We start from the raw sequence: 20,414 nt of genomic DNA, 5'->3' as shown, positions 1-20,414 counted from the left end.
GAGAGGGGGGAGATAAATGGAACTGGGATCCCCGGGAGCTCAGAGGGGTGTGTGGGGTGTCAGGGTGCTCCCCAGCCCCGTGTCCCCCCCGGTGTGGGGGTTAACCCAGCGTGGGGATGTCTGGCAGAGTGTGGCACCCCAGCTGGGAGGGAATTAGAGCAGAGCCTGGCACGCACGATGGGGGACACCTCACCCTTTGTGGTGACCTTGGGGCTGGCCCTGCCCTGGAGGGATGGGATGGGATGGGGTGGGGAGGGATGCATGGGGTGGGGGATGCTGTGGGTGCCACCATCCTCCACCTCTGAGCTGCTGAATAGAGAAGGTGCGATGAAAAATCACAATTTTTAAACCAAAACTTGTCTTGCTGGTGGGGTCGCCCCACTAATTGTCAGATCCCGTGGGGTCTCTTGTCACCCCAGGTTGTTCCCCCTTGCTGGAGGGAGTGACCTTCATGCTGACACCAGGGTGGAGGCTGATGGAAAGCAGCTGAGGCCCTGTGGGAGGGTGCTGCTGCCGGGGGGATTGTGGGCTGACCCCTGGGTTATGGCCCTTATCAAAGGCCGGCTGGATTTCCCCTGGCTGTGTCACTCCTCCCCGGGTGATTAATAGCTCAGGAGAACAAAGCAGCCATAAATCTCCAGGCAGGTAATGGGTGTCTTGCCCTGAGCTCTGCCCCGGCTTCGGCACCTCCTTTCCCACCGGGGCCCCCCAGTGCAGCCTCCCAGACCCTCCCACCCCTCCAGCTGCCCTTCCAAAGCCTGGACACGGGAGATGCCCTGGTGGATGAATCCTTCCCTGGGTGCTGGTGCCAGCCAGGGCACGCTGGGGACCTCCTGAGGGTCTTGGGGTGGTGACCCAGCAGTGATTCCCCATCCCCTGCTGTCCCTAATGCCCATCTTGGCCTTGCAGCAGGAAGCAGGGTCACGAGGCAGCAGCAGCAGCGCCGGCCGCGAGCGCCTCATCTCGGAGCCCCCCCTGACCCAGGAGAAGGCAGGAGGTCCCACTGTCCCCTCCCACCTCCTGGGGACACCCTACTCCTTCGGGCTGCCCCCCAGCTCCGTGGTCCAGGACTCCCGCTTCCCTCCTCTCAAGTGAGTCTGCTCGGGACAGAGACGCAGGGCGAGGGTGTCCCCTGCGAGCTCTGCTCCCACCTGGGGGAGGTGACATCTCCCCAGGGGGACAGGGAGGGATGGTGACCATGTCCTTGCCCCCCAGCCTGCAGCGGCCCGTGCACCACGTGGTGCCTCCCAGTGCCGTGACCGAGGATTACCTGCGGAGCTTCCGTCCCTACCACACGGCCGAGGATCTCCGCATGTCCTCCCTGCCGCCCCTCGGCCTCGACCCCGCCACTGCTGCCGCCTACTACCACCCCAGCTACCTGACACACCACCCCTTCCCTCATCCTGCCTTCAGGTGGGCCTCGGGATCCCTGGGAGATACCTCTGGATGAGCAGAGCTTTGGGCTATTGGGAGGTGGGAGCACTGAGGGCATTTTGGGCTCCCCAGTAGGAGCAGCGGTTTTTTAGGTGGGTTTGGGGCACTGCCAAGTCCTTAGAGTTTTAAGCACTGGTGCTCATAGTTCTTGGGCAGATGCTTTAGTAGGGGTAAGCATCAAGATTTAGGGCCAGACATAGTGGGGTATCTAATCCCAGTTTGGGCCCTGGCTTTCGTGGTGTTTAATTAATCATTGTTCTAAGATCTCCTTTGATGGGGAGGCCTTATTGGCCCATCTGGCTCCTGGGAGGGGAACTGGGGGGTTCTTTGCCTGTCTGAGCATCCCTGTCTCCCCAGGATGGATGAGTCGTACTGCCTGTCAGCACTGAGGTCCCCCTTCTACCCGCTGCCAGCGCCGGGCTCACTGCCCCCCCTGCACCCCTCGGCCATGCACCTGCACCTCTCGGGGGTCCGGTACCCCCCCGAGCTCTCCCACTCCTCCCTCTCTGCCCTGCAGTCTGAGCGCATCTCCAGCCTCGCTGCCAAGAGGTACGGGATGGTGAGGGGATGATGGGGAGCTCCAAGGGATGATGATGATGGGGGGATGATGGGGAGCTCCAAGGGATGCTGATGGTGGGGGATGATGGGGAGCTCCAAGGGATGATGATGGTGAGGGGATGATGGGGAGCTCCAAAGGATGATGATGGTGGGGGGATGATGGGGAGCTCCAAAGGATGATGATGATGAGGGGATGGATGAGGAGCTCCAAAGGATGATGATGGTGAGGGGATGATGGGGAGCTCCAAAGGATGCTGATGGTGGAGGGATGGATGGGGAGCTCCAGAGGATGCTGATGGTGGGGGATGATGGGGAGCTCCAAGGGATGATGATGGTGAGGGGATGATGGGGAGCTCCAAGGGATGATGATGGTGAGGGGATGATGGGGAGCTCCAAAGGATGATGATGGTGGGGGGATGATGGGGAGCTCCAAAGGATGATGATGATGAGGGGATGGATGAGGAGCTCCAAAGGATGATGATGGTGAGGGGATGATGGGGAGCTCCAAAGGATGCTGATGGTGGAGGGATGGATGGGGAGCTCCAGAGGATGCTGATGGTGGGGGATGATGGGGAGCTCCAAGGGATGATGATGGTGAGGGGATGATGGGGAGCTCCAAAGGATGATGATGGTGAGGGGATGATGGGGAGCTCCAAAGGATGCTGATGCTGGGGGGATGGTGGGGAGCTCCAAAGGATGATGATGGTGAGGGGATGATGGGGAGCTCCAGAGGATGCTGATGCTGGGGGGATGGATGGGGAGCTCCAGAGGATGCTGATGGTGGGGGGATGATGGGGAGCTCCAGAGGATGCTGACAGAGGACCAGGGGTGGTTTTGGGGTGCTCTAGGAGTGCTGGCAGATGCCTTAGGGATTTGGGAGTGCTGCAGAGGGTGCTGGCAGGTGTGCAGGCATTGTTTGGGGGTGCTCTGGAGGTTCAAGGGTGTTCCAGGGGATGCTGGCAGGCACCCAGGGTTGATTTTAGGGGTGCTCCAAGGGGGATGTTTGGGGTTGGTGCTTTTGTTTTTGGTTTTCTCTGCAGGCTGCAGATGGACGAGGAGCTGAGGCAGAGGGAGCGGGAGCGGGAGAAGGAGCGGGAGCGAGAAGCCGACCGGGAGCGGGAGAAGGAGCGGGAACGGGAGCGGGAGCGCGAGAAGGAGCTGGAGCGGGAACGGGAGAAGGAGCGGGAGCGGGAGCTGGAGAGGCAGCGGGAACGTGCCCGGGAGAAGGAGCTGAGCATGGTGAAAGCCATGGAGGGGCCCTTCCTCCCCGTGGCTGAGCTGCACGGGCTGCGGGGGCACCCGGCCGAGGAGCGGGGCAAGCCGGTGGAGCCGCTGGCGCCCAGCAGAGCAGGTAACGCCCGCCTTCCAGAGCTTGCCTTGGTTCCTTGTCCCCTCCAGATGGCAAAGCTGAGGGGGTCGGTGGCCCCGGGAGGTGGCTGGGGACGGGGATGGGCTGTCCTGGCTGCCAGATTGCTTTGCCAGGAGCCCAGCTGTGGCAGCAGTGCCTGTGCCATCTGACTCGGGCTGGCCTGGCACCGTGCCCAGTGCGTGCCCAGCAGCTGGGCTGGCAGCAGCGAGTGGGCAGCCCCCTGAGCTGAGCTCTGACCAGAGGCTGCCCCACAGCTCCAGGTCCCTGCTCACCCCAAAATCCCCCTCTCTGTTCCACACCCTGACTCTCCGTCACCCCTTTTCCACCGCAGACAAGCTCAAGGACTCGGTGCTGCCCACACCAAAGCCCATCCAGCACCCTCTGCACCCTCCACCGGGCTCCCACCACCCCGTGCCCAGCCTCATCCCCAACCACAGCGTGTTCCCTCTGCCCGGGAGCAGCGCGGCCACGGCGCTGCTCATCCAGCGCACCAACGAGGAGGAGAAGTGGCTGGCCCGGCAGCGCCGGCTGCGCCAGGAGAAGGAGGATCGGCAATCCCAGGTGTCGGAATTCCGGCAGCAAGTGCTGGAGCAGCACCTGGACATAGGACGTGCCCCCAGCCAGGCTGAGCCCGAGCACCGGCCCGAGCACCCCAGGTAGGGATGGGATGCTGCCAGCCCCGCTCCAGGGATGGAGATTTCCCCCAAAACTGAGCTGTGTTTTCCTGTGTCACTGCTGTCCTTGCTGGAATATCTGTATCTTAAGCTGGAGAGGGACTTTGGACAAGGGAAAGGAGTCATAGGACAGGGGGAATGTGTTTATATAGAAAGAGGGCAGGGTTATATGGGATATTGGGAAGACATTCTTCCCTGTGAGGGGGGGAAGCCCTGGAACAGGGTACCCAGAGAATCTGTGGCTGCCTCATCCCTGAAAGTGTCCAGTGCCAGGTTGGACAGGGCTTTGAGCAATCTGGTCTTGTGGAAGGTGTCCCTGTCCATGGCAGGGGCTGGAATAGGATGATCTTTAAGGTCCCTTTGCCCCACACCATTCCATGATGCCATGATATGACGATTTATAGGATTTTCCCCCCAACCTGTGGCTGTGCCCACCCCGTTACCCACTCTGCCCCCCATCAGGCATCCACCACCCCTCGGCCGTGCCCCTCACGCATCCCATGAGCCAAAGCCACAGTTCCTGGCCGGTGCCAGCGGGTTCCTGCCACACGGTGCCAGCCAGGCCGGCTGTGCTGGCAGCACCAGGCGTTCCTGGTGCCCGACATCTGCGCAGCGGCAGGCGCCGAGCCCGGGAGGTGGCCGGGGGCCAGCGGCGAGTGGCCAGGTGCTGCCCAGCCACCAGCCCCGCTAATTGCAGCTCCCCCCTCCCAGGCAGTGGGGCTGGGCTGTGGGTGCCTTGTTTGGGGGGCGCCTGCGCCAAGCCTGGGCAGTTTGGGGGGCAGCAGAGCGTGCCCACAGCCCCGGATTGATTGACAGGGCCTCGCTCGCCCCCGTGGCTGAGCACTTAAGCGGTGCAGGCTCATCCAGCCAGCTCTGCCGCCTGCTCCCTTTGTTATTTTTGGGTATCCAGGGGATTAGCGCAGCTCATCGAGGATAATAAGGAGCGGATCTCGGGGCGGCACAAAGGCGAGCGCCCGCCGCGGGCTCCCTTCCCCATCCGCTCCTCCCACCCCAGAGCGGAGAGGAGACAGCAAGGTCACCCCCAGACACCTGCAGCTGGGGATATTCCATCCCCATCCTTTTCCTGCATCCAGTGGGGCAGCAGAGGGATGGATCCCGGGGGTGCTCCCCGCCGGCGGTGACTCCACAGCGGCGCTGGGCTGAACTCGCTGCTCCGCGCGCGGAGCTCTGGGGCACTGGAGCGGAAAAGTGTTAAATGCACAGCTTGGGCACATGAAATATTTATCCTGCAAACGGGCTGGCTCCGGCTCCTGCTGTCAGAGGAGGGCTGTGCCGGGGTGCTGCCCTCGCCACGGGGCTGTGGCAGGACTGGTGGCTCGCTTGTCCCCACGCAGGGGTCAAGGCTGGGGTCTCCAGCCCTGTGCTCCTGGGATGCAGCCACATCCATGCTCAACCCACCCATGCAGAGCCTTAACTCTGCCCCCATCCCTCAGGTTGGTGGCATGGAGGGGCCAAGTGAGGCAGCCCCACGTGCACAAACCCCTCTGGGTGTTCCTAAGAGCCGTGTTTCTCCCCAAAATCCCCCGGGGCTGGAGCACTGCCAGCTCTCCAGTGGCAGTGCCAGCTCCTCACCGCTCCGGTGCTCTCCTCTCCCTGCAGGTTGGGATCGAGCCGCCACGAGCCGAGCAGCCGGGAGCCAGGGCAGCACTTTGGCGGGCCCCCACCCCTCATCTCCCCCAAGCCCCAGCACCACCCCGTCACCACGTCCCTCTGGAACCCTGTCTCGCTGATGGAGAGCCCCCCCGACCCTCCCCGGCGCCTCCCCGAGCCCCACGGCCTCCACAGCCACCCAGCGCCCTTCGAGCCCGGCCGCCAGGGCATCCCTCTGGTGAAGGTGGAGAGGGTCTTCTGCCCGGAGAAGCTGGAGGAGGGCCCGAGGAAGAGGGATGCTCTGGAGAAATACCCCCCGGGACGGGAGCCCGGCGCCCCGGAGCACGGGACCTTCACCCACACCCCCTTCCTAGCTGAGCTGGAAAAGTCCACTCAGAGCATCCTGAGCCAGCAGAGAGCCCCGGCCACCCCATTCCCCGAGGCCACCAAGCCCAGCTCGCCCTACAGGCCCCCCCAGCCCCGCGCCCAGGACCCCATGTACATCTACGACGAGTTCGTGCAGCAGCACCGCAGGCTGGTCAGCAAACTGGACCTGGAGGAGCGCCGGCGGCGGGAGGCCCGTGAGAAAGGTGAGGGACCAGGGATGTCCCCCCTGGCACCGGGGGTCTCCCGGGGGTCTCCCGGGGATGCCGACGTTCCCGCATCCGCGCGCTTCAGTAAAGCCTGCGCTGCAGACGTGCCCGATGAATAAATGATGAACTGGAGCTAATAAGAGGGTTTTAAATATTGATGGGGCTGATGGAGTGGGGATGAGAACAGCGGCGAGGAGGAGACAGAGAGCTGGGAGGGGCTGGAGTTGCTGTCCCTACTCCAGTGGGATGGGGGCTCCGCCACAGTGTCCCCAGCCTGTGCCCTGTTGACTCCCTGCCACCCTTCCCAGAGTGATGCCAAGAGGATACACAGGGATGGGTGATGCCCTCCGAGGTGCCACAGCTGGAGGAGCGGGGACAGGGCTCCATCCCCCACATCACTCCTCTCTGACATCCTACCCTGCTGCACCCCCATCCCCACTGGGGTTCCCTGGGGTCCCAGCAGGTCCCTGAGGTGTTCCCAGCCTCACACCAGCCTCTCCCCATCCCCAGGGTACTACTATGACCTGGATGACTCCTGTGATGACAGCGACGAGGAGGAGGTGCGGGCCCATCTCCGCTGCGTGGCTGAGCAGCCCCCACTGAAGCTGGACACGTCCTCTGAGGTACTGGTGGCACCCCTGTCCCCTCCCTGTCCCCTGGGGGAGCAGCCCTACCTTTACACCAGTTCCCAGTGCCCAATGCTGCCACCATCCCCACGTGTGCAGAAGCACCAGGGGGTTAGAGATGGGGATGATGAGGATGGTGGTGGAGATGGGGATGGGAATGGGGATGGGAATGGGGATGACAGTAAGGATGGGCATTGGAATGGGAATGGGGTTGGAATGAGGATGAGGATGAGGATGGGGATAGGAATGGGAATGAAAATGAGGATGAGGGCAATGGACATGAGGATGGAGATGGGGAATGGAGATGGAAATGGAGATGGGGGTTGCAACAGGCATGAGGGTGGGCATGAGGATGGGAATAGGACTGAGGATGAGGATGGCAGTGGGCATGGCGATGAGAATGGGGATGAAGGTGAGGATGGGGGCTGACCCTGCTCTGCTCTGCCCCTGCTCGCCCCAGAAGCTGGAGTTCCTGCAGCTCTTCGGGCTGACCACGCAGCAGCAGAAGGAGGAGCTGCTGAGCCAGAAGCGGCGCAAGCGGCGGCGGATGCTGCGGGAGCGGAGCCCCTCTCCGCCCACGGTGCAGAACAAGCGCCGCACGCCCTCGCCCCGCCTGCCCCTCTCCACCCGCTACAGCCCCGACGAGATGAACAACAGCCCCAACTTCGAGGAGAAGAAGCGCTTCCTCACCATCTTCAACCTCACGCACATCAGCGCCGAGAAGAGGAAAGGTAACAGCCATGGCCCGTGCACGCTGGGGCCGGGGGGTGCCTTGGGGGATCTGCCTGGGGCCCTGAGCTTGCTCTGCTGAGCTGAGGCTACACTAAACCTCAGCTTCCCATGCTGCAGACAAGGAGAAGCTGGTGGAGATGCTCCAGGCCATGAAGCAGAAGACGACGCCAGCCGCCGTGGTGGTGAAGAGCTCCCCGCGGGACAGCCCCGGTGCCCCCAGCACTGGTAAGCGCCCCAAGTCCTTCCCCTGGTCTTGGGTTGGGGGGCACAGCTTTGCCTTGAGGGGCACACACAGCCCTGGCTGCAAACAACTGCTCCTCCTCTTCCCAAAGAGCCTCCAGTGCCTCCGCTCCTGCTGGACCTGGATAAACCCGTGGGCATCGCCGTCTCCGTGCCAGAGGTGCCGAAGGTGGCAGAAGCCTCCAGGTTAGAGCAGCTGAGACCCCAGGAGCCAGGCAGGCCCAAGGAGTCGGGCACGGCGCCGGAGAAGCCCCGGCTGAGTGATGGGCACCCTGGGAAGAAAGCTCTGAGCATCCTCAGCTACGTCAGGGGTCCCCTCCCCAAGGACATCCCGGTGCCGCTGTCCCACAGCATGAACGGCAAGAGCAAGCCCTGGGAGCCCTTCATTGCTGAGGAGTTTGCCCACCAGTTCCACGAGTCGGTGCTGCAGTCCACGCAGAAGGCGCTGCAGAAGCACAAAGGTAACGTTGGAAGTCGTTGGGAATTAAAGTCACTTAAAGAATCACCAGCAGAAGCATCAGCAAAGCCAGGTTTAGGGTAAAACCAGTATTACTACAAAGTTTGTTGGCAAGGTTTTCTCTCTTGTTTATTAGATGGTTAAAGCACTCTGAGGAAAAGCAAACAAAAATGCAAAGTTGATAAATAAACCCCAAATAACCTGTGTGGAGGCTGGAGGAGGGGGAAATAAAAGGATAGGAAAGGGTAAGGACAAAAAGGAATATGGAAGACCCTCGTGTTGAGTCACAAGTTCAGAGTAGATCTCTGTGTTAAATTGAGCATGGACTTGATCAACAGGTTATGGTTAAAGGCTCAACAGTACTTAAACTTAACAGCACTTAACAGCATTTAAACTTAATTAATAATTTAGTAAGGGGTTCATAAGGAATTTACTATACCACAAAACAATAACTTCCTTACAGGCCTAACTTCCAAATCTAAAGTGGTTAAGAATCCAGGAGAGTAATATTCTGAACTGAGTGCCACAGTGAGCCCTTCTTGTACCCCTTCAGGGATGGGGACTCCATCAGCTCTCAGGGCAGCTCCTTCCAATGTTTAACAACCCTGCCAGTCAAGAAATTCTCCCTGATGTCCAGAAAAAGCAGCAGGGATGCAGGAGGCCGGTTGGGTACTGGGATATCACCCCCTTGTCCCCCCACCAGGGTTTGGCACTGGCAACCTCATTGCTAAAGCTAAAAATTAGGGATAATACAGCTCCAAAGCCTCCAAACTCACTCTGTTGAGTGCTTGAAATAAATAAAACCACTCCAGCACACCAGGAGTGCTAAAACCCCCCCTGTAATCCCCCGAAAAGCCTGGGAAGGGTGGAATAAATGCCTTGAGGGGCAGAGGGGAGTGGGCAGGGGCTGACTGTGGCTGCCCACAGGGGGGACAGCGGCGGAGCAGAACCACAAACTGGACACCTCCATCCACTACAACATCCCCGAGCTGCAGGCGTCCTCCCGCCTGGCCCCGCACAACGGCACGGCCGAGGCACCGCCCCGGCCTCTGCCCCCCCTGCCCCGGGACTCCGCCTCCGAGGACGAGGAGGAGGAGGACGAGGAGGAGGAAGAGGAGGAAGATTACCCCAGGCCCAAGTGGCAAGGGATCGAGGCAATTTTTGAAGCTTACCAGGAGCATATAGAAGGTAAGGGGTGTCGGGCAGGGAGGGTCAAATGCCAGTTTGTGCTTTGGGAGGTGTCACTGGTTTCTGCTGGGATGGGCTGGGGAAGCACTGGGGGGTCTCCAGCAGTGCAGGAGCAGCATGAAAGCAACAGGCACCGTTGTTGTTTTTGCAAAAATTAATGTATGTGAAAAATCAGTGTATTCACAGGTGCCCAGTGTCCTCCCAGGGGGACCTAAAGGTTCCCCACAGGCAGTGCCAGGGTTAGGAACGCTCTGGGATGCTGGGGGCAATCACTGCTGGCTGGGCAGAGCCTAGAGCAGGGCTGGCACCCTCCGTGGCTGGTGCAAGGAGCTGGAGGAGCCGGTGCTCAGCCCTTGTCCTTTGGCTGTTGCAGAACAAAACCTGGAGCGCCAGGTGCTGCAGACACAGTGCCGGCGGCTGGAGGCCCAGCACTACACCCTGAGCCTGACAGCTGAGCAGCTGTCACACAGCATGGCGGTGAGTGGGGATGGGCACACATCCCCTGGGCTCCCATCCACCTGGGCACCCATCCTTTGGGAACACATCCCCTGGGCACCCATCCCCTGGGCTCCCATCCCCTGGGCTCCCATCCACCTGGGCTCCCATCCCCTGGGCACCCATCCCTTGGACACCCATCCCCTGGGCACCCATCCCTTGGGAACACATCCCCTGGGCACCCATCCCTTGGACACCCACCCCCTAAGCCCACTCATCCCCTGGGCTCCCATCCACCTGGGCACCCCATCCCTTGGACACCCCATCCCTATGGCCTGCCGTGCCCTGGTCACCAGGCTCTGTGGGTGCCCAACCTTCTTGGGATCTTCTCGGGCACCCCCATCCTCCCACAGCACACCCGTCTACATGCATTGCACCCATCCTGTGCAGTGCCCATTCCCTGCAGTTCCCCATTCCCTGCTATATCCCATCCCCTGCAGTGCCCATCCCCTGCCCCCCACCCCATTCCCCCTGTAGTTCTCCATTCCCTGCTGTATCCCAAACCCTCCACTGCCCATTCCCTGCAGCCCTCATTCCCTGCATTGCCCCATCCATGCACTGCCCATTCCCTGCTGTATCCCAAACCTTGCAGTACCCATTCCCTGCTGTATCCCATTCCCTGTAGTGTTCATTCCCTGCCCTGCCTATTCCTTGCAGTGCTCATTCTTTGCACTGCCCATTCCCTGTGGTGCCTGTTTCTTGCACTGCCCATTCCTGCACTGCCCCATTCCCTGCAGTACCCATTCCTTGCAATATCCCATTCCCTTCACTGCCCATCCCCTGCTATATCCCAAACTGTGCACTGCCCATCCCTGCACTGCCCATCCCTGCACTGCCCATTCCCAGTCCGTTCCTTGCACTGCCCATTCCCTGTCACGGCTGTTTCATGCGCTGCCCATTCCCAGCAGCACCGCCACCCTGTCCCCCTGCCATTCCCCCTTCCCTGGAGCTGTCCCTCTGACCATGCCCATTCCCTGGCTGCCTGCAGGAGCTGAGGAGCCAGAAGCAGAAGATGGTGTCGGAGCGGGAGCGCCTGCAAGCCGAGCTGGATCACCTGCGGAAGTGCCTTGCTTTGCCTGCAATGCAGTGGTCTAGGGGTTATTTCAAGGGGTATCCCAGGTGACGCTCCTTGGGCCAGGCCGAACATATAGTCTAGAAATAATAATCTATTTTATTACCTTGAATATTTAATATTTTTCACTGGGAGGTTTGAAGCTACGAAAATAAAATTAAAAAAAAAAAAAAGGACGGAAAAAAACAAAAAAACAAAAAAAAAAAAAAAAGAAGAAGAAGAAGAAAGCCCAAACCACGGCAACAAAATCATTAATAATAAAAGGAAGAAAACAAAACGAAAAAAAAGAGAAATAAATAAATGGAGAATGTGCCATGCATGAAGCAAACGGGAGCCGGGAGGAGCCGGGAGCCCATCCCACGGCCAGCAGCCCCCGGCATGTCCCCTCCTGTCCCCTCCTCCGGGGGCCACGGCTCTGAAGGGCCCCCCTCCACCCACCCACACTTTATAACGCTCATTTTTGTTGGTTCTTTGGTTTTGTTTTTTTTTTTTTCTAAAAAACAAAAAGAAAAAAAAAAAAGACAATGAAAGACTCCACCGACAACACTAAACCCGGCGGGGCCCCGGGTGCTGCCGGATCCTGCTCCCAGCACGGCACCCCCAGCCCGGGGCTTCCCCTGGAAATGCACTTCGCTATCAAAAAATAAAGTCAATAAACTGGTTGAAGGTCCCTTTTTGTTCCTGGTTGGTGGGGAAGGGGCAGGGACACGCGTGGGGTCACTTTGTCACCCCGGCTTTGGGATTGAACAGGCGGAAAAAAAAAGAGAAAAAAAAAAAAGGTGCTTCAGCCTTGTACTGTGTATATATATTAAAAAACAACAAAGTTTTGTATGTTTTTATTGCTTTAATTATTGTTATAAAAAGCTTGCCTTTTTTTTTAAGATGTTTCTGCTTTTTTTTTTCCTTTTCTCCCCCCCCTTCCTTCTCCCTCCCTGTTTTTACTTTCTTTCTAGTTTGTTTTCTTTTTTTTTTTTCCTTTTGGCAAAAGGATAAACTCGCTTTTAGTGTTTGTACTGCTGCTGGTCGGGCCAGAAAAGATATTGAAATGTTTTAAAAAGAATTGAAACCCAGGAAAAATAAATCCCCTTTTCCACTGGGGCAGATCCTGTCCCACCACCAGGCCCTCGAGAAGCTGAGCCCTTCCACCCTCCTGTGGTTTTGTTTTTTTATTTTTACCCTTTTTCTTTTGCTTTCTGGGGCTTTTTCTGCTCCAGCTGGGTCGTCGTGGGTGTCACGGTGCCGAGTGGTGTCTGAGCCTTGCCCAGGCTCCATCTGCCAAAGGAAAAATCCCAAGGAATTGCGTGGAGAGGGTGGAGGGTTCAGGGGTGGGTGGCATTGGGGTGTCCTTGTCCCCCCCCCAAAAAAAAACTACCAAGACAATCAGAGCAGCTCTAAAGCAGTTTGGGCACAGGGAGAGTGGGTCCTGTAGGGTCTCTTGGTGGCACTTTGGGGACAATCCATGCAGAGCTGTGCCTGCAGGCGGGCAGGGATGTCCTGGTGCCACCAGGGTCAGGCTTGGTGCCATTTTTAGCCACTTGCTAAAAACCAGCGTGTGCCCCGCCTCCCCTCCCCCGAGAGAGCCTTTTTATTTGATTGTTATTTTTAAATTATTTATTAGAAATTGTTTTTAATTCGCCACGAGACCAGCTCACATCTCTGGGAAAAGGTGACCTCTGCTTCCTGCTTTAAATTCCCTCGTTGCACTGGCAAAGGAAAGCATTAACCCCCCCACGCCCCCCCTGCTCCCTGCTCTCTCATTGGCTTCACCAAATAAAAAAAAAAAAAAAAAAAAAAAGCTGGGCAAGATTAAAAAGCAAAATGCCCTTGTGACAGAAATTAGTTTAATCTTTTTTAAATCCCCAATTGCCTCGCCAGCCTCTGGCCTCGCTGCTGCCAGCTCCGAGCTTTGAAGGGAATTTTAACACGGCAAAATTCACTCCTTTCCCTTCCTGTGTGCCGTGGCAGAGGGAGGGGGAAGAAGCCAGGGATGGAAAATCATTGGCAATTTATCCCTCACCGTGCTGAGGAGCCTGGCTGGGATGCAGCCTCGCTTTGTGGCAGCTCCTGTGCTGACTTTCCCTCCTCGCCAGCCTGGATTCTGGGTTTTTGGACCAATTTTTCCCCCCACCCCGGGGTTGTGGTGGGAATTTGTGTCCGTGCAGAACTGCTGGAGCAGCTGTGCCAGAGCCTGGAAGGGCTGGGAGGAAGGAGAGGAAGGCAGAGCCTGCTGGGGGCAGGTTGGATGCTGTGAAAGAAAACAAAAAAAATAACGGCAAAAGAGGAGAAAAACCCAACCCTAAACATGTTCAAAGTGTACCTTGTTGGAATTAATTGTAATGTAATATATTATTTGTTGGCTGTAGTAATTAGGTATTTATGAATATATTGCTGTAATTCCTGAAAACATCCCCCCAAAAAAACCCCCAAATAAACTCTTCCACAACGAGGGCAAGGAATCCTTTCTCCCTTGGGAAGGCAGCCCTGCTCCAGCACAGCTCCTGCCGTCGTTCCTGCCATCCTCCCCGCCGTGCCAGCCCCTCGGGGCACAGCCCGGGCAGGCAGGGATGGCACAGATGGCAGCGGGAAGGGCAGCGCCGGCAGCCTGGAACCGCCGGGCACCGGCAATAACGAGAGCTGCCATCAGCACAGCCCTGCTCCGGCCAGAGCCCGCCTGGATCCCGCCCCAAATCCTGCCTGGATCCTGCTTGAATCTTGCCCTGGATCCTGCCTGAATCCTGTCTGGATTCTGCTTGAATCCTGCCCTGGATCCTGTCCGGATTCTGCTTGAATCCTGCCCTGGATCCTGTCTGGATTCTGCTTGAATCCTGCCCTGGATCCTGCCCGGATTGTGCTTGAATCCTGCCCTTGATCCTGTCTGGATTGTGCTTGAATCCTGCCCTGGATCCTGTCCTAGATCCTGTCTGGATCCTGCCTGAGTCCTGCCCTGGATCCTGCTTGAGTCCTGCCCTGGATCCTGTCTGGATTCTGCTTGAATCCTGCCCTGGATCCTGTCCGGATTCTGTTTGAATCCTGCCCTGGATCCTGTCTGGATTGTGCTTGAATCCTGCTCTGGATTCTGTCTGGATCTTGCCCTAGATCCTGTCTGGATTCTGCTTGAATCTTGCCCTGGATCCTGCCCCAGATCCTGTCTGGATCCTGCCCCAGATCCTGCATGGATCCTGCCCTAGATCCTGCTTGAGTCCTGCCCAGATCCTGCTTGAGTCCTGCCCTGGATCCTGTCTGGATTCTGCCCCAGATCCTGTCTGAATCTTGCTCTGGATTTTGCCTGGATCCTGCCCTGGACCCTGCCTGAATTCCATCTGGATCCTTCCTGAATCCTGCCCTGAATCTGCCATAAATCCTGCCCCGGATCCGGCCCTGGATCTTGTCCTAGATCCTGTCAGGATCCTGTCTGAATCCGGCCCTGGATCCTGCCTGGATCATGCCCTGGATTCTGTCTGAATCCTGCCCCAAATCCTGCCCTGGATCCTGCCCTTGCCTGTCGCTCTGCCGCAGGGAAACGGGCCTGGAGCCAAAGGGGAGCTGCAGGATTTTCCAAGCATTGTTTGTGACACAGCCCAGGATTCATCTGATGCCGTTCTTCAGCCGCAATTATTTTTTTTATCTTTATTTTTTTTTTTTTACAGACGGCTTCAGATTAAAACCCCAAATATTACAAAAATAAAGATGGTTGATAATTCTGGTATTTCCCCACAGCCTGGCATCTGAGAGGGAAAACCATTTTCTTTTGTCCTTCTCCAAAGAGCAGATGGATCTGCTTCCCAGCTGATCTCCCCAGCAGACACCTCATTGCCGCCACATCTTCCCTTCTTTCTCTTTTTTCTTTTTTTTTTTTTTCTCTTTTTTCTTTTCCCCAAGGCTCTGAGAAAATCCATGGAAGCACCGCCTCGAAATTTATGGCTTTCAAGGCAGCGTGTGGCCTGTGCTGCCCTCAGAAGTTCCCTCGCTGAAGTACAACCCGAGAGATCCGCCCAGAGCCACCTGGGAGAAGCTGCACAGCTGCCACCCTGCCCGGGGCCCCGAGGGGACACGGGGACAATGGCACTGCCTGCTCTGTGTGCCCCGAGGGGACACGGGGACAATGGCACTGCCGGCTCTGTGTGCCCCGAGGGGACACGGGGACAATGGCACTGCCTGCTCTGTGTGCCCCGAGGGGACACGGGGACAATGGCACTGCCTGCTCTTCTTGTCCTGAGGGGACACGGGGACAATGGCACTGCCTGCTCTGTGTGCCCCGAGGGGACACGGGGACAATGGCACTGCCTGCTCTGTGTGCCCCAAGGGGACACGGGGACAATGGCACTGCCTGCTCTGTGTGCCCTGAGGGGACACGGGGACAATGGCACTCCCTGCTCTGTGTGCCACGAGGGGACATGGGGACAGTGCCATCACACTTCTTGCCCTGAGGAGAGACAGGGACAGTGGCACTGACCTGCTCTTTATGCCCCAAGGGGACACAGGGACAGCGGCACCACCCTGAGGGGACATGGGGACAGTGGCACTGCCCTCTCTTCGTGAGAGGCACACAGGGACAGTGGCACTGGGACATGGGGACACAAGGACAGCTGGGGCACCTTCCTGCCCTGCAGGGACACCGTGGTGGGGACACTTGGACAATGGTGCCCTTTGGGGACACACAGACAGTGGGCCAGCCTGGTGGGGGACACAGGGACTGTGCCACACACAGGGACTGTGCCACCATGCCAGGGGACACAGGGAGTGTTTAAAGGGCAGGATGTGGTGACAGAGCTGGGGTCACATGAGTTGTGCCACGGGTGAGAGGATGTGGTGGCACCAAGCTGGGAGAGTGGGGGGCACCTGGACTGGGACAAGGACAGGACACAGTGATCCCAAGGGAGAAGACACACAGACAGGACAGAGGGACACAGAGCTGATGTCCCCAAGCTCACCTGGTGCCCAGTGTCACCCTTGGTGCCACATCCCAGAGCTGTAAATAGGTGAAGGGGACATAGACAGGGCCAGGCCCTGAACAAAGTTGCGTTTTGGGGGACCTGGGTGATGACAAAAAGGTGGGGAGGGGATAAAAGTGCCTCAAGAGGGGCAGGGACAACTCCAGGGGGGAGAGTAAAAACCCCTGGGGGAGGGAGGGCAAAAAGCGCCTGCACTGAGGCTCTGGGGATGCTCCAGCAGCTCGAGAGCAATTCCCCCCTGGCCCTGAGGGGAGGTTTGAGGGCTGGCAGTCCCTGCAGGGAGCTGGGGCTGCCCAGGTGAAGCAGCTCCTTCCCAGCTCCCTGTCAGAAGTCCTGGGAGTGGGAGCCCTCGCCAGGCTGGAGGTTGGTGCGGAGCTTGTACATGTGATCCAAGGCCTGGGTAAGGAAAGTCCCAGTGGTGTTGATCTCCATCAGGGTTAAGTTATCCAGCTGAAAGGGGAAACAACAGGATTTGAGAAGACAAGGTACTTGGGAAGCAGCTCACAGCCCACAGTTCCCTTTGGTGACACCCCAAGGGACTGACCCAGCTGCCAGCCCTGAGCAAGAGAAGCACCCAATCAGAATTTCAAGAGCATTCCCCATGCCTGGAAGTGCTCAAGGACAAGCTGGATGGGGCTTGCAGCTGCCTGGTCAAGTGCAAAGTGAGGAAAGGGGTGGAACAAGATCTTTAAGAGCCAACCCAACCCATCCCATGACTCCTCTGCCTCCCACAAGGCACAGGGAGCCGCCCATGGGCACGAGGTTCCACACACACCTCCAGCCCCTCAGTAACACACCCACAACCCAGGCCAGCATCCCCCTCTTCCCAGCAGCCCATCCCTCCCTCCTGATGCCCCTGGGTCCCTCCTGGAGGGGGTCCTGGCCCACCTTGGCGTGAGCCTCCTGCTGCCGCACGAAGCTGTCGGCGGACAGGCGCAGCTTGGCCATGCGCGTGTCCCACGTGTCCTTCACCAGCGTCCGGATCTCGTCTGCCCTGGGGATGTTGTCGGAGGCACTGGGACAGGAGAAGGGAGGGCAGGCTCAGGGCAGGCTCTGAGGGGTGTGTGGCTGTGCCACTGAGTGGTTGTGTCACTGAGCGCTGCTGTCACCAAGTGGTTGTGTCACGGCGTGGCGTTGTCACCACCTCACCCCACCCTGAGCTCGCAGGACAGTTTGCTAAAAACCTGCAGCTCCACACTGAAATCCTCCCTGCCCCTTGTCCTGCTGGCAGTTCTGGGATGGGTTCTTTGCCCAGGAATGCTCAGCTCCAATGCAGCAGCTGGCTGTTGCTAGAATCCTTCTGCTCTTCAATTGCCCAGCTGGTATGAGGTGCACAGAGGGCCCCAAACCTGGCCAAAGTCGGGGCCAGCTGGGGAATCCAAGGGCTCAGGCAGGATGAAATTCCCACCTCGGGGCTCCTGAGGCTCCATCAGGGAGAATTAAGCCGGAAGGGCTGGATGGGACGTGCCACATCACCCCATTAAGGCCACTCAGTGCTGCCATAAGGAGCTGGGAGACGCGATGGATGTGCAGGGACAGAGCTGTCAGGGCTGCTGGAGCGTGCTGGGAAGGAGCAGCAGGCCAGGAGCCTCCTCTCCAGAGGGAAAAGCCAGAGCTGGAATGCCCACCCTGCTTAATCGAGGGCTTAAAAAGTCAGCAGAGCCCTCGCCGAGACAAACACCAGCCAGCAGATTTCACAAGTGAAATGCCTCAGCAGGCAGGAGCTCAGGCTCGGAATATCCCTGGCCTCCTGCTTCCCAGGCTGAGGGAAGAGGAGCTTTCCTCCTGAAGGAGAGCCAAGGAAGGAGCCTGGAGGCTGGAGGCTGCTGAACAGATTGCAGCCGTGGAACGTGTGGCGGCTCCTCCAGGCCTCCACGCTGAGCTGCTGCTCAATAAAGCAGCACAGCCCCAATTATGAGGCCAAGGAAGGAGCCATCCCCAAGTTCCTGAGAGGCAGAGTCACCATCAGGAAAGGGCTGCTGCGAAATCTTGGCAGGCTGAGGGATGAAACCTCCCTCAACTCTCCCTCTCCCCGCCGCCCTGCGGGGCTGCTGCCAAGCAAAGCTTGAAAAATCCTCCGTGCACACACCAAGTGGGGTGGAAAATGGCCCAGCTCAGCTCCTACTCACTAGTTCAGCAGCAGCTTGGTGAGCTCCATGTAGTAGGGACTGGGCATTGGAGTGAAGGTGTCCTCCTTCCGCTCCTGATCCCGGATTTCCTCCAGTTTCCCTGAAATACAACCAGGGATGCTCAGCTCTTGCCAGGCTTTCAATGCTCCAGGTTTGTTTTTCCCCCTCCCCAGGGAAAATCCACGTTGTTTCTGTATGTGGGATGTGAGGGCAGGAAAAGGCTCCTGTGAGGAGGCACACAAGGGACATGGATGCCTCCAAGGTCTCCCTCCTCACAGAGATTTTCCCAAGAATTAGTGACAGGATGAGAGGAAACAGCCTCAGGTTCTGCCAGGGGATGTTCAGGTCAGACATCAGAATTCCTGGACTGAAAGAGTGGTTAAACACTGGAAGGGGCTGCCCAGGGAGGTTTGGAGTCCCCATCCCTGGAGGTGTCACTCTGGGCTGGTGACAAAGATGGGCACAAATTGATGAGGCTGGAGGTCTTTTCCAACCTAAAATATACTGGGATTCTGTGACCCAAAATCCCTAAAGCTTCTTCTGAACAAGCCTCACCACCCTCAGAGTAAATAAAGAATTCCAGAGGTGGGACATGAGATCCTTCTGTCTCAGCTCCTCTGTGGTTTTGAATTAAGCTCCCCACTAATGGTGAAAACCAGGTTATTTTTAATTTCACGTTTCCACTGCACCCACTGAAGGCCAGAGCTGAAGCCAGAGCCTCCATCCTCACCAACATCCATCCATTCTGGGGGAATGAGCCGGCACTTCTGCCTCTGCTTCAGATTAATGGCCAACCACACAGGCACTTCCACTGGCAAGCCAGGATTGAAGGGACCCAGATCTCCCTGGAAAACAAATTCAGGATGACAGGTGGGCAACAACCAGGGCTTGGACTGCACAGAACTTGTCTGCTGATTTTGTGAGAGTTTCCAGAGGACTTGGAAAAGTCTGAGTCAAACATTTGATCCTGCATTTCCTCCTCTCACTTCCCAGAATTCTTGCTCTCAGACTTTCCTCATCTCCCTCGAGAAGGAATAACCAAGGTTTCCTTTTATTCCAAGGTGTTTCACAGGAGTTACAAACTCCATCTCCCTGGACATGCAGTTCCCAGAGGTTCCCCAGGTTCTGGTCAGTCCCAGGACAGCCGGACACTCCCAGCCGGGGCTCAGGGTCCCCCCAGAGCTGTGGGGGACAGCACAGCCCCCTCAAAACCTCCTGGGGGCTGCTCTGCCTCTCCCCCCAACCCTCTGCCTGTCATTCCCCAATCTCTCCATCCCTCCATCCCAAATCCATCCCCCATCTCCTCCCCCTGCTCCCAAACACCACAGACCTATCCTAATCCCCTCAAACCCACCCCAATCCCCCCAGACTCACCCCAACCCCCTCACCCCCCTACCTCCAGCACCTCAATCCCAATCCCTTAAACCCCATTCCCCAGACCTAATCCCTGTCCCCAAGACCCACCCAGCCCCATAAGCCACCCAGACTCGTTCTCGGTCACCCCAGGCCGTGTCCCCAAGGCCCCAGGCCCGGCCCGCCCCCCTCAGCCCAGCCCGGCCCGGCCCCGCTGACCCCGATGAGGTGAATCCGGTCGAGGCTGAAGTTGGGCACGATCGTCACCAGCTCCTTCTCGGCCAGGAACTCCACCTCAGCCGGCTCCATGGACCCGGGCCAGCCCAGCCGGGATCGAACCGGAATCGAACCGGGATCGGAGCGGGACGGGGCCAGGACCGCACCGGAGCCGAGCCCGCCCTCGCTCCCTATTGGCTGCGCGGCCCCCAGGCCCCGCCCACCGCTTCCCGCTCCGGCTGCCCAGCGCGTTTTCGCGGTCTTTAGAGTAGGCGGAGCCTGGCGGGCGCGGCGCACGCTGATTGGCTGAACCCTTCTGTTGCGTGGCGCACGCCTCTCTGATTGGCTGTCCTGCGCGCGGCGCGCTCTGACCGCGGCTCCGCGGGGGGAGGTCCGGATGGGGGCACGGGGACCAATCGCGGCGCCCCCTCCGGGCGCTCGGCCAATCAGCGCTCGGCACTTGTTGCCGGGGCGCCGAGGGAGTGGCAGAGCGCGCTGCTGTCGCCCTCTGGCGGCCGGGAGCGGCAGCGCCCCGCGGGAACGCGTGCGGGTCCCCGCGACCCCCGTGATGGGTGACACGGCTGTGATGGGTGACACGGCCGTGATGGGTGACACGGCTCTGATGGGTGACATGGGCTGTGATGGGTGACATGGGCTGTGCCCAGGCCCCAGCAGCCGCCCTCCTGTGCATGCACCAGCAGCAGTATCCGTATGT

General features: G+C 58.7%; 2 protein-coding genes across 5 annotated transcripts in view; one reads left to right on the top strand and one right to left on the bottom strand.

Annotated features, from left to right (window-relative positions):
* Positions 1–11,711, top strand: part of GSE1 (Gse1 coiled-coil protein) — a 102,177-nt gene extending 90,466 nt beyond the window's left edge. The window contains exons 5-17 of one of the 4 annotated variants that reach the window (XM_071440795.1): positions 910–1,091; positions 1,216–1,413; positions 1,792–1,983; positions 3,033–3,343; positions 3,693–4,017; positions 5,656–6,236; positions 6,750–6,862; positions 7,326–7,596; positions 7,700–7,822; positions 7,930–8,298; positions 9,222–9,482; positions 9,856–9,959; positions 10,966–11,711. In XM_071440795.1, the coding sequence (XP_071296896.1) occupies positions 910–1,091; positions 1,216–1,413; positions 1,792–1,983; positions 3,033–3,343; positions 3,693–4,017; positions 5,656–6,236; positions 6,750–6,862; positions 7,326–7,596; positions 7,700–7,822; positions 7,930–8,298; positions 9,222–9,482; positions 9,856–9,959; positions 10,966–11,100 (3,165 nt within the window). In that variant the 3' untranslated portion in view covers positions 11,101–11,711. The remainder of the gene's footprint in view (positions 1–909; positions 1,092–1,215; positions 1,414–1,791; positions 1,984–3,032; positions 3,344–3,692; positions 4,018–5,655; positions 6,237–6,749; positions 6,863–7,325; positions 7,597–7,699; positions 7,823–7,929; positions 8,299–9,221; positions 9,483–9,855; positions 9,960–10,965) is intronic. The other 3 variants (XM_071440799.1, XM_071440796.1, XM_071440798.1) reach the window with 3 other exon arrangements.
* A 3,085-nt stretch (positions 11,712–14,796) lies between these two features.
* On the bottom strand, positions 14,797–19,913 carry GINS2 (GINS complex subunit 2). Its single transcript, XM_071440794.1, has 5 exons — positions 19,703–19,913; positions 18,861–18,975; positions 18,131–18,230; positions 16,890–17,016; positions 14,797–16,451 (listed from the first exon to the last, which is right to left on the bottom strand). Exons 1-5 carry the CDS (start codon positions 19,790–19,792, stop codon positions 16,326–16,328), a joined length of 558 nt encoding a protein of 185 aa, XP_071296895.1. The 5' UTR covers positions 19,793–19,913; the 3' UTR covers positions 14,797–16,325.
* Between the last annotated feature and the right edge of the window lie 501 nt (positions 19,914–20,414).

Source organism: Agelaius tricolor, unplaced genomic scaffold (assembly GCF_023055355.1).
Source record: "Agelaius tricolor isolate 1412-34295 unplaced genomic scaffold, bAgeTri1.0.p SCAF_15, whole genome shotgun sequence".
Classification (NCBI taxonomy): domain Eukaryota; kingdom Metazoa; phylum Chordata; class Aves; order Passeriformes; family Icteridae; genus Agelaius; species Agelaius tricolor.
The sequence above is the reverse complement of the archived record's forward strand: the minus strand, read 5'-3'. Positions and strand labels throughout refer to the sequence as shown.

Coding starts and splice junctions, on each gene's coding strand:
- GINS2 (XM_071440794.1), bottom strand. CDS start 19,792: ATGGAGCCGGCTGAGGTGGAGTTCCTGGCCGAGAAGGAGCTGGTGACG. Junction 18,976..19,702: donor ACCGGATTCACCTCATCGGG/GTCAGCGGGGCC, acceptor TTTGTTTTCCAG/GGAGATCTGGGTCCCTTCAA. Junction 17,017..18,130: donor ACCAAGCTGCTGCTGAACTA/GTGAGTAGGAGC, acceptor CTCCTGTCCCAG/TGCCTCCGACAACATCCCCA.